General features: G+C 38.3%; 1 protein-coding gene across 1 annotated transcript in view; it reads left to right on the forward strand.

The window, feature by feature from the left end:
• Positions 1-774: 774 nt before the first annotated feature.
• Positions 775-11590, forward strand: part of LOC139283155 (inter-alpha-trypsin inhibitor heavy chain H3-like) — an 11999-nt gene continuing 1183 nt past the window's right edge. Inside the window, exons 1-15 of the mRNA XM_070903114.1 lie at positions 775-861; positions 1604-1764; positions 1894-1998; positions 2344-2506; positions 2621-2731; positions 3098-3226; positions 3355-3471; positions 3688-3856; positions 3946-4056; positions 5080-5261; positions 5393-5572; positions 5672-5793; positions 6589-6752; positions 10451-10504; positions 10964-11074. Coding sequence (XP_070759215.1) covers positions 790-861; positions 1604-1764; positions 1894-1998; positions 2344-2506; positions 2621-2731; positions 3098-3226; positions 3355-3471; positions 3688-3856; positions 3946-4056; positions 5080-5261; positions 5393-5572; positions 5672-5793; positions 6589-6752; positions 10451-10504; positions 10964-11074 — 1951 coding nt within the window. The 5' untranslated portion in view covers positions 775-789. The remainder of the gene's footprint in view (positions 862-1603; positions 1765-1893; positions 1999-2343; positions 2507-2620; positions 2732-3097; positions 3227-3354; positions 3472-3687; positions 3857-3945; positions 4057-5079; positions 5262-5392; positions 5573-5671; positions 5794-6588; positions 6753-10450; positions 10505-10963; positions 11075-11590) is intronic.

Below are 11590 nucleotides of genomic sequence, written 5' to 3' on the forward strand. Positions count from 1 at the left end.
GGCCAAAGACTACATGCACGACCCAAGGCCCTACTCTGCAGTGCTTCAGGCGTTGTAAGAGAAACACAGCCAACCCAGGCAACTAGTTCAAACACTCCTGCTATCAAGATGGGTGATGCAGATGCATTTGATGCCTTTGCACTGTCTGTCCTTGTCTGGTTGGCATGTTAAGAACACATGAGGAACAGAACCAAAAATAACTTTATATATACTTTTTATAAATAACACTCACACCCTGTGGCCACATTGCAGAGGTCTCCTACTTCCTCCAATCGACCATGCCAAGCATCTCCTTCTTATTGGCTCAGACATGCCCCATCTGCTTACCTCCATCAAACAAGTGCAGGGAGGACCAATAGGTCGACCAACTGCTGTCTGCAGGAGACTTGGTTGGGCACTCCAGGGCCCAACCAACAATAACCCAGTGTAAGCACCACAAGCTTTGCGGTGCTTCTCCATCTCCATCGCTCTACCACTTAATGACCTCCTTCTTTGATGTCAACTGTAGCTCACATAAGCAGTTTAATTTCTGATGAATTTCTGCTTTGTTATCCTTTCATGACGATTTCTGTTAGCTATGTGTGTGATTCCCGGCAGTATACTGGAGGGGGAAAAATGTGGGTGGGAGTGTGTTTGTCATGTAAACAAGTGCAGGAATTGTTAAACGAGAAGGGGGAGAAAGAAGAGTTTGCCCTTTTAAAAAAATATGTACACATCAATGCTGTCCTTATCTGTTTGAGTTTAAAAGACAGTTTCAGCTGCCCGGGTTGCAGTCTGGTGTCAGCCATCATGGAGAGAGCTTTGGTGCAAATCACCCTCTTTGGGCTGCTGCTGGCGTCAATTACTGCACTGCCAAACAAGGTAAGATCACAAAACCTTAAGGACAGAGCACCACACTGCAGGGAAACTGAATATATTGAGTACATTGATATCTTACAGTTGATTAATCAACACATATCTGAGGTTTGTGCTTGATTTTTTTGTATCTCGGCATCGTTTTGTCAGTCGCAACAGACTGAACTCTGCCTCTGATAAACATCAAAAAGGCACGGGTCGAATGGCCTGATGGCTCTCTACCTTCATTGTTGCTTCATGTTGTTCATATGTATGTACTATGTGTGTTTGTGTGTGTACGTGGATTATTCTTGTTACGGGGACAAATTCACATTGAGCTGATCCATTCAAGTTTAGGGTTAAAACTTGGTATTTAGTAAAGGTTTGGGTTAGGTTGCAGTAAAACTCCAGGTAATTATTGTCAATCAACAATGCAATGTCCTCTTAGGTGATAAAAACATGTTATTGTGTGTGTGTGTGTGTGTGTGTGTGTGTGTGTGTGTGTGTGAATGTATACTACTCATGTTGTGGGGCCATAAATTCTAATAAAATTAGACTTGTAAATAAATAAATGTTAAATTTAAGGAATAGTAGTGAGCTAGTAATTCACATGTTAAGTCACTGGATGAAAAATAATGAGAATGGGGTGTTTCTGCAGTTAGACCAATGAGATTTCACCCCACCAACACTTTTCACCATCATCTGATCTTTGGTCAGCTGGCCGTCAGCCATCTTTTTATTGTGAAATGTACCTCCTGTATTTGCTCAGGATGACTGGGACATCTACAGCTTTCACATCAACTCCACAGTGACCAGTCGTTACGCCACCACTGTCATCACAAGCCGCGTGGCCAATCGTATGGACGAGTCAAAGGAAATAGAATTCCACGTCCGGATTCCCAAGAACGCCTTCATCAGTAAATTCAAAATGTGTGTGAAGCAAAACTGATCTTTGAATATTTACATGAAGAATTATACATTAAAGAATCTTGGAAATAAATCATGGGCAACTCACAGGAGTATGTATATAAAGAAAGACTTTTCCTCTGTCTTCTTCAGGTTTATAGATGGCCAGGAGTACGATGGTGTTGTGAAAGCTAAGGAGCAAGCTCAGCAGCAGTACACTGAGGCCGTGTCCCGTGGTGAAAGTGCTGGGCTTGTCAGGTACATGAATCAATGGATCAATGTATTACCAGTTCTTGTACTGGGACACCTTTAGTACAAAAAATGACACTGTAACAAATATGCTCAATGTTGTGGCCGTATGATAAAGTGTTACCCTTTTTCTTGCAATACAGGCTACTTTCACATTTTCAAATCTCTGAAACCCTTCAAGTGCAATAGTCTGAGAAGGACAAATTACTGTTTAGTTAAACTGCTCACATCTCATATCCACACTGAGGCCATAACCTGTGATGAGGGGTCATAAGTAGGCATTGTTTCATTGTAAGGGGTTATATGGGGGTGGGAACCACTGCTGTAATGCCATGATTATCATCTCTGTTGCAGTTCTGTAGGGAGGACCCTCGAGGAGTTTAAGACCTCTGTGACTGTGGCTGCTCACAAAAAGGTCACCTTTGAACTCACATATGAGGAACTGCTGAAACGCAGGCTTGGCAAGTACGAGCTGCAAATCCACGCTCAACCCATGCAGCCTGTCAAAGACTTCAAGGTGTGTCTTTCCTGTTTGTATCTAACCAGTTATCATCCAGGAAAACAATGCTGGAGTAATAACATCTTCCACAGAGCTTCTAACTATTTTGATGTATTTTATTCTCAATGCCAGGTTGATGTGTACATTCATGAGAAAGCCGGCATCAATTTCCTCGAGGTTAAAGGAGGACTAAGCACCAAAGCCCTGGCTAATGCTATCACCAAAACAGTTGCAGACAAACAGGTACATCTGATCTGTATTTAACTCAACTGCTGTTTTATTCTGACCCATATTAAACTGTTTAACTATACATCATGGTGCCATAATGGCACTGGAGACGATGTACATGCATACTACTACTCCCAGACTCATTCATTATTTTTTATATACTGTATATGTAAATTCACTTTTCCAACAGTTTGCACTTTCTGGTTAGATACCAAACTCAACTTTGTGCTAGTAGTGTTCAATGCTGTGCAGTGACAATAAAGTTTAGTCTAATCAAATTTAATGAAAAGCAGAAAACTCATATTTTTGACCAACAAATCTCAGTCATCGACTTCTGTGTCTATCAAGAGTTTATGAACCTGATTCATCTTCTGTTTCCAGGCGTGGGTGTATTTCTACCCGACAGAGGACCAACAGAAAACATGTGACAGCTGTGGAGATCAGGGTATGAATGGAGATCTGGTTATTGTTTATGATGTCAACAGGGACACTTCACTGGGAGACATCAAGGTACAGTAAGAGCTAATTTCTGTGTTGACTTCAAATTGTCTATTAGCATTGTCCATAAATAATCTGTAAGAGCTAAAAAATACCATAATTACTTAAGTGTATACTTTCTTCTCACTCCCTCCCCCAAGACATCATCTGGGTACTTTGTTCATCACTTTGCTCCATCTAGTCTTCCCCGCATACCAAAAAATGTCGTCTTCATTATTGATCAAAGTGGCTCAATGCACGGCGGAAAAATACAACAGGTACAGTATTTGAAGAGTGTGAGTTTGTGACAGACTGCCACTGAAGCACAGGGGGCATTTTAGTTTTTAGTTTATGTCCCTTAATTAGTCTATTATGTCTATGATTTGCAAACAACTTTATTAAATACATGATTTAAGAACACACATGAAACAAATATTATTCCATGGTTTCTTGCTTGAATTAAAGTTCTGATGTGTTCTGATGTTTTTGCCCAGACCCGAATAGCATTAATCCATATCTTGAATGACCTGGCAGAAGATGACTTCTTTGGTCTTATCAGTTTTGATAGCGAAATTTTTCACTGGAAACGAGAACTTGTTCAGGCCAACAAAAAAAACCTGGATAGTGCCAAGACATTTGCACGGGAAATTAAAGATAGAGGAGGTGACGTTTTTAATAATTATTTCATTAAGGGATGTGAACATTTGACAGCAGAACAGCAGTGATGAAACATTTTTTTTGTTTCATTTCAGCCACAGACATTAACGGAGCAGTGCTGGAAGGAGCAAGTATGCTGAATGCACATCCCAGAGAAGGGTCAGCGTCTATCCTTATACTCCTCACCGATGGAGACCCAACCACAGGTCACAACAAAACACACACGCAGACAATCATGTGCACAAATACTGAAGGGTGTAAAATTGGTTTGAAAACAAATAAGTTTGAATAAATTTGAATGTCATTTTCTGCATTTCTACATGCTTTTATCATATTCCCAGCTACTTAAAAGCAACACATTATGATTAAGATCACCGTCATGCTCAGTTTAATGATTCAGCCTGAAAAGTTGTAAATATATATCAGAAAAAGCCACCATACTCCTAACTAACCCATAACCCTACTGAACACAAGCTGTGGTATTCAAGGGATTTAAGCTATACTTTGAAGAATAGGATTGGTAGCTCTGTGGCACTATCAACAGATAATGTTCCATTAAAATATGTACAAAATCCAATCAAAATGGGTTTTTTTACTCCCCAAAAAAAATTAACATTGTATAGCCACACAACGTTGTATAGCCACCATCTCATTGTCTTAAATTTAGTGGGTTATATAGGAGCATTGTCCTTCTTACCTTCATTTATTCATACTTAACTTTTACATTTTAAGATGGCAAAAGACATCAATTGATCAATAACTGACAGATCAATTTATCCAACTTGCTGTTGCTGGCGACACTTTTTCTATCGCAAAACTCTACCAGTAACGTTACCACTCTTGTCAAAGTGTCTGCAACTCACAGCGTGTGAGTGGGTCAGCTTGATTACTATTCAGGCGTACCCTGGTGTCCCATCAGCTGGACGGAGTTTGCCATCAAAAGTGAGTGAGTCCCTAGTGGATGTTACACCCAAGCAAATACTGAATAATCATTTTTAAATGATCTGATTGTTGCTCCAGTCAACAAGCTAAAACCCACCCTTGTGGGACTTTAAACATCACAGACATTTACATGAAAATAATGTTAACATTATTCATTATTAAGTGCATAAAATGTGTTTATGTACACACTGTAACTTCTACTAATCACAGGATAGTTGTTTGATTGTACTGTGTAAGGGAATTTGAGCTCAACGTGCCTTTTTAAACCACGTCTTGTGTCTTTGCAGGGGAGACAAACCTTGAAGTAATACAGTCAAATGTAAGAGGGGCTATTGCAGACAAATTCCCACTCTACTGTCTTGGTTTTGGTTTTGATGTCAATTTTGAGTTCCTTGAGAAGATGTCGCTGCAGAACAATGGTGTGGCACGACGGATTTATGAAGACTCTGATGCTGATTTACAGCTGAAGGTATTTTAAATCAATTGCACATGGCTTACATTATAGATCTGTTACATTTCCATAGATAACTGATGATACTGATCATGGTTGGCTGTGGAGAGATTAAACATTCATACAGTGTCCATACTATATGTCAACAGGGTTTCTATGAAGAGGTGGCCACTCCTCTGTTGACAGATGTGACAATGATCTATGCCGGTGGGACCAATCTAACCCAGACTAACTTCAGCCAGTATTATAATGGCTCTGAGATTGTGGTGGCCGGTCAGATCACTGACAACAACATTGAAACCTTCACTCCACAAGTTGTGGCCATTTCGGTAAGTATCGATCCACACTGCACATCAGCTGTAATCTTCTGAAAGGTTTGAGAAAGTCCCTGTGGACACTGACATAACAATTAATTTGGACTATGACAGAAGAACAGCAGGGTGGTGTTTTCTGACACGAACGCCACCGTGGAGTCCACTGGAACAGTGTCTGACAGCCACATCCAGAGGCTTTGGGCCTACCTCACAGTCAAACAGCTTCTGGAGAAAGAGTGAGTGTCACGTCGACCATCTTTTCTCTTTGTTCTTGTTTGTAATCAATGTTTAATTGAAGGGCTGCAACCTGCATATTTCTATTTAATCAATTAATTGTTGAGTCTATCAAATGTAGTAGTCAACAATGCAAAACCTAGTCGCAATTTCCCAAGGCTCAAGGTGAGCATCTTTAATTAGCTTGTTTTGTCTGACCAACAGTCCAAATTCCAAAATATTCTAATTTACAATCCAGTAAAATAAAGGAAATTATCACATTTCAGAAACTTGAACAAGAGATGTTTAACAATTTTGCTATCACTTAAGCAATTTGATCAATTATCAAAATTGTTGTCAAATAATTTTCTCTCCATCAATTAACGTTTGATAAGCCCCCTGTGTAACTGTTGCTACGTCTGTTACGATCAGTAAAGGCGGACCCAACACAGAAGTAAAAACCAAGACTTTTTGCGTGTCATTTTTAGTTGACGACCGTGGATTCTGGTGGCAGAAATGACGACTTTCCCTTTCAGATTTTATCAGCCATAGCTAGGTAGCTTAAGCTGATGTTAATGCTAATGCTAAAACTATTTATCAACTAATAATTTCAGTACTAATTTATTGACAAAAGAGAGGAGTTGACAAGAGTAAGATTGATATGTGTGTATGCATATTAATTGTAGGGGAAGCCAAACAGCTACTTAGGATATAACGGTAATAGTATCAAAAGATAGCGTTTGGCGTTAAATCATTTTATCATACTTTACATGTCAACTGTCAACTGTCAAAACATATGTACACAATTCATGACACAGGCTGAAGTTATCTGGACCTGAGAAGGAGAACGTGAAGAAAGAGGCCTTGGAGCTGTCGCTGAAGTACAGCTTTGTGACCCCACTCACATCCATGGTGGTCACCAAGCCTCTGGGGGAGAACACAGATGTGCTCCATAAACCCACAGAAAGTGAAACACCTTCTGGTGAGCAACACAAATGTGAACAAAATAAACACAATGCAAAATCAATCAATAGTGTCCACCACCTTTCATCCTTTCTCTCTTATCAGGGCAATTCATTGTTCCAGGTTAGACACATCTGTATGATTTTGGTATCAGGTGGTGTTATTACAATGTATGAACACAGTTATTGAACACAGTTATATAATAAAAACTCTACATTGTCCTTCACATTATAGTTTGTGGGTGTGGAGCTAGATATAAAATAAGTATTCATGTATGAAATACAGTTAATGAATTAACAATAATTAATGGTGCTTTACCAGGTATGACACATATACACATCTGCACCATTCTGACATAACAGATTAGTTTATTAATGAGACTAATTGATGCTTAACAAATGTATCAATTTATATCTTTTTATACATTTCATACATTTGCATCTAAATGCACAAAGGCAATTCAAATTATTATGTGTTTTACCAAAAATCTGTATGGATCAGCAAGAAGAAGTGACCTGGTTCAGATCAGGGAAACATGGGGCCCCTCCCGAGACACACTTGGGAGGGTGAAGGCTCATTTACAAATGATGAAGTATTTCAAAGTAAACTAACAACTGTATCTTTCATGTCATCTGTCTCTTAGCAGCAGCGAGTGTTCATTTTGATGCTGATGCTGATGCTGATTATGGACATTATGGTATGACATGAGTACACTTGTGCACTGTTCTGATATGAGTACACTACAGTATATGTATTGTACTGTATATAAGCTTTTACAACTTAAAAGCATTCTTTGTTCACATTTCCTGAGGGACACTGGAGTTTGTAGAAATATGTCTTATAGCAAGGTTTATACCACATCTGCATTTATGACACACAGTGTAATGATAATTTATAATTGAATCACTTGTATCAGTTTATATCTAAATGCTCAATGGCTTTTATTGTGCTTTTCACAAAACCCTCTATGAATCACGGAGAAGGTGTGACATGCTCAGATCATGGAAACCTCGACGCCCCTCCCGAAGACGCACCTAGAGGGGGCCTTGCAGGCGAGCTCCTGGTGGTCTACCCATAGTCTCCAGAAGATTTAGTTGTAGCGGTACGATGCCTTGGCACTTGGACAGCAGGTGAAGGCCATTGCCTTGGCAGTCTGAGATATGGTTATAAAAACTTCTGCAAGGATATTGAAGAGTTGTCCAGTTATTTGAAGGCGTATGACAATTAGGTGTCGCTCAGCATGACTTGCGAGGGGTACTGCTTGAATAAGGGGTCCTCCGGCAATCGCCATTCAGCCATTAATTTCCATATTGGCTCTGTAATAAATGTAGTGCTGTCTTGGTTTGCGTTGTGCCTTGTCACTGATTCTGTTCTAATTTGATGAGCAGACTCACAAGTGAGGAGTGGTGCACACGTCTGCAGAGATCTCTGCTGTGGCAGTTATGTAGTTCTGTTCGTCACTGGGCTCTCCTGGATTGGTCCCCTCGGGTTGGGAGCAAGTTGCTTCCTCATCTGAAGACGTATCTCAGGTTCTTGTTTACTTGTGAGGATAAGATGGACTGTGAAAGTGGAGTGGTGCAGTGTTGGGCTGAGCCTGAAGGCAAAGCTCTCAATTTGTTTTTCTACCTTCCAACCTCACCTGTTTGTCGAGATGTAAGATTTTGACAAGTGGCCAATAAAAGTTTGGCTCCCCCTGAGGGTCAGGGTGAGGAGCTCAGCGTCTGGAAAGAGCTCGTAGTAGAACTGTGTCTCTTTTGTGTTGAAAGGAGCCACTTGAGGTGGTTCGGGCACCTGATCAGGATTTGGGCACATCCAACTGGGAGGAGACCTTGAGGCAGACCTAGAACATGCTGGGGGGATTACTTATCCCACCTGGCCTGGATGGATGTGTGCTACAAATTTATTAACAATACTTTCATGTAACGTACTGTAACACTCCTTAAATCCTTCATTCTACCCATCTTTAGTTTGGTACCTACTGTATATAATATGATTGCTATATACTAAGTCTAAGTAATAAGTCTTAAACTATATGGGATAGTTTATCAACAATAACTAAAAACAAGGTTGTGTAATTTTGAAATAATAACTTTCTTTCTTTGATGAATGCAAAGCTCTTCTGTGACACTCGCAAAAACTGCAGTGACTTGAAATGTGTAATAATCAGTTTTTAGAGGTTAATTCTTCTGGGCATTTCTAAATATTACTAGCTGTATTTGTAAGAAGATATTTTTACACAAAATGTACATGCAAGATAATAACAGATGTTTTATTCTTAAAGCTTTTGGTGGGTTCATTGATGATGTCCAGGACAGACTTATTCCTGCAGGTGAACTTCTCTCTCATCCTTCTAAATTTGTAACTATAGTTCCAGCCACCCATGATCAACTAAAAAGCAGTCAGGCACCAAGGCTGGACCATCTGAATCTGTTCTTCTAATGATAGAAAAATTAATAGAAATGTTCTGCATCTGCATCATAACGCACATAGTGAGAGACAATCAATTATAGGTGCATATATCAAATAGCAAAATGGGTCAGGTCTACAAAATGTAGGCATGACATTTCAAAATGCTAATTTATTTTATTATTTATTTGTACCCCAACTTATCCAAATGCATTTACGCATATTTTGATACTGCAGAGACATGCAGTAAAGAATTTGTTATTATAATTATTTTATTTTTGTTTGGGCTACAATTTAAGATGCCAATTACATGATTTGATATGAATAAAATGTTTCTTAACAGTACATTTTTAAATACAGGTACTGGGTGTTGTAGTATAAATGTAAATGACTGGCTTTGTGTAAATGTACTTCCAGCTCATTATCCTTCCCAAATAGATGGCTTACTGATGGGGCTGCATCCCACCATTGTGTCAGACAGAACAACTAATGGTAGAGTATCTCATGCATGTATTTCATGGTATATGTTATATAAAATCTATCTATTTCTGTTGAGTAAGAAAGGTTATAAAATAGCACAAAAAGTGTGGTAATTCATTATGATGTAAAAATATAAGTTGCCCTCACCTCATCATTAGCTTTCAGAATTCTTAAAACAGTGTGTATAACAAAGTGTATAACATACATAGTGTATGTGTATACAGTAAGCTTAAAGTATTACATCTGTAAAAGTACTATAAAAGACCGTACTTGCAGAAAATCGGCTTGTCATTATCACCATGCTACATTCATCACAAAAGCCCTGTGGTAAGAGAAACAATTTGAAAACAGATATTAAGAGACAAACAGGGAAGAAAACATAATGTCCTTGATAGAAGTATAATGCTAATGTCCTTTTCCCTTTTCCTCAATTTATTTGTTTTTACGGCAACGTATCCAAATTTATTGGCTACATTTACATACGTATATTTTGATACTGCAGAAACATGCAGTAACGAATTTGTGTATTTTTGTTTGGGCTACAATGAAAGATGCTAATTACATGATTTGATATGAATAAAATGTTCCTTAACAGAACATTTTTACAACTTACTTATACACAGATTGTCAATTTGTAGGTTAGAGTTTGTAGGTGAAATCTATATGAAAAAATTACAGTGTTTAATTGTGGTTTACAACTGTTATTGTAATTGTTTGTAAGCATGTAAATCAATGTTAGATTAAGCCTGTGCTTAACTTTAACTGGTGGGGATAACATGTGTATTGTATATGACTGGCTTTGTGTAAATGTATTTACATCTGATGTCATAGATGACTTTGAAGAGATCTTGATGCTTTCCACCATTGTGCCGGACAGACCAACTAATGATGCATGTAATTCATGGTATAGTTTATATAAAATCTACAAAAAGTTGTGTAAGAAAATGTTACCGAATAGTACAAAAAGTGTGGTAATTCATTATGATGTCAAAATATAAGTTGCCTTCGCCTCATTATTAGCTTTCAGGATTCTTAAAACATAAACAAGTGTATAACATACATACGTATGTGTATACGGTAAACCTAAAGTATTTTGTTGTGGTGTGAAAAGGGGTAAACATCTATTAAAGTACTATAAAAGACCGTACTTGTCATTATCACCACACTGTATTCATCACAAAAGCCCGGTAAGAGAAACTATTTGAAAACAACCACCTTAAAGGAGACCTATTATGCTTTCCCTTGTTTTCTGTCATTAAATAAGTGTTGAGAGCAAAAGCAGTTTATTATAGAAGTGTTTCCTTCTGCTGTGTGACTCTGTGTCTCTGTATCTGTGTTCTTCTGCAGGTCCTCTTTTCCACAGGTTTCTGCTAAAACCTGAGAATCAGTCTCTTCCATTATGCTTTGATGTCACTGGAGATGTTTACCTTAAACTACTTCACCATCCCAGCAGGGGTCAGTAATGTTCCTCTTTATGCCATCACTATTTTCCTCTGAGTCCTTAAACAGCCTTGTCCATAAATCCATATTATTTTGCCTTTTACTCTCTTTCTATGTGCAACAGAAAACTGTTCTTCTCCTTTTCTCCTCAGGATCTTTGTGTCAGTTATATACTTTGCATTAACCCATAATTATCCCCTAGTTTGCAGTGGTGGAAAGTAACTAAGTACATTTAGTCAAGTACTTGTACTTTACTTGAGTACTTGTATTTTATGCTACTTTATACTTCACAACATTTCAGATGGAAATACTATACTTATACTGTCACAATATGTTTATATAGTTAATAGTTACTTTACAGATTAAGATTTTACATTAAAACATAAGCTTTTTATCGTAAGTACAATTTGCTCACAATACTTATGTACTTTAACTTTAGTAGGGTTTTGAATGAACCCTACATTGTTGTCCTGGTATTTGTACTTCTTCCATCACGGCTAGTTTGAAGTGTTGAGTTGAGCATTTGTTCTC

The sequence above is a fragment of the Enoplosus armatus genome, chromosome 3 (genome assembly GCF_043641665.1).
Source record: "Enoplosus armatus isolate fEnoArm2 chromosome 3, fEnoArm2.hap1, whole genome shotgun sequence".
Classification (NCBI taxonomy): Eukaryota; Metazoa; Chordata; class Actinopteri; order Centrarchiformes; family Enoplosidae; genus Enoplosus; species Enoplosus armatus.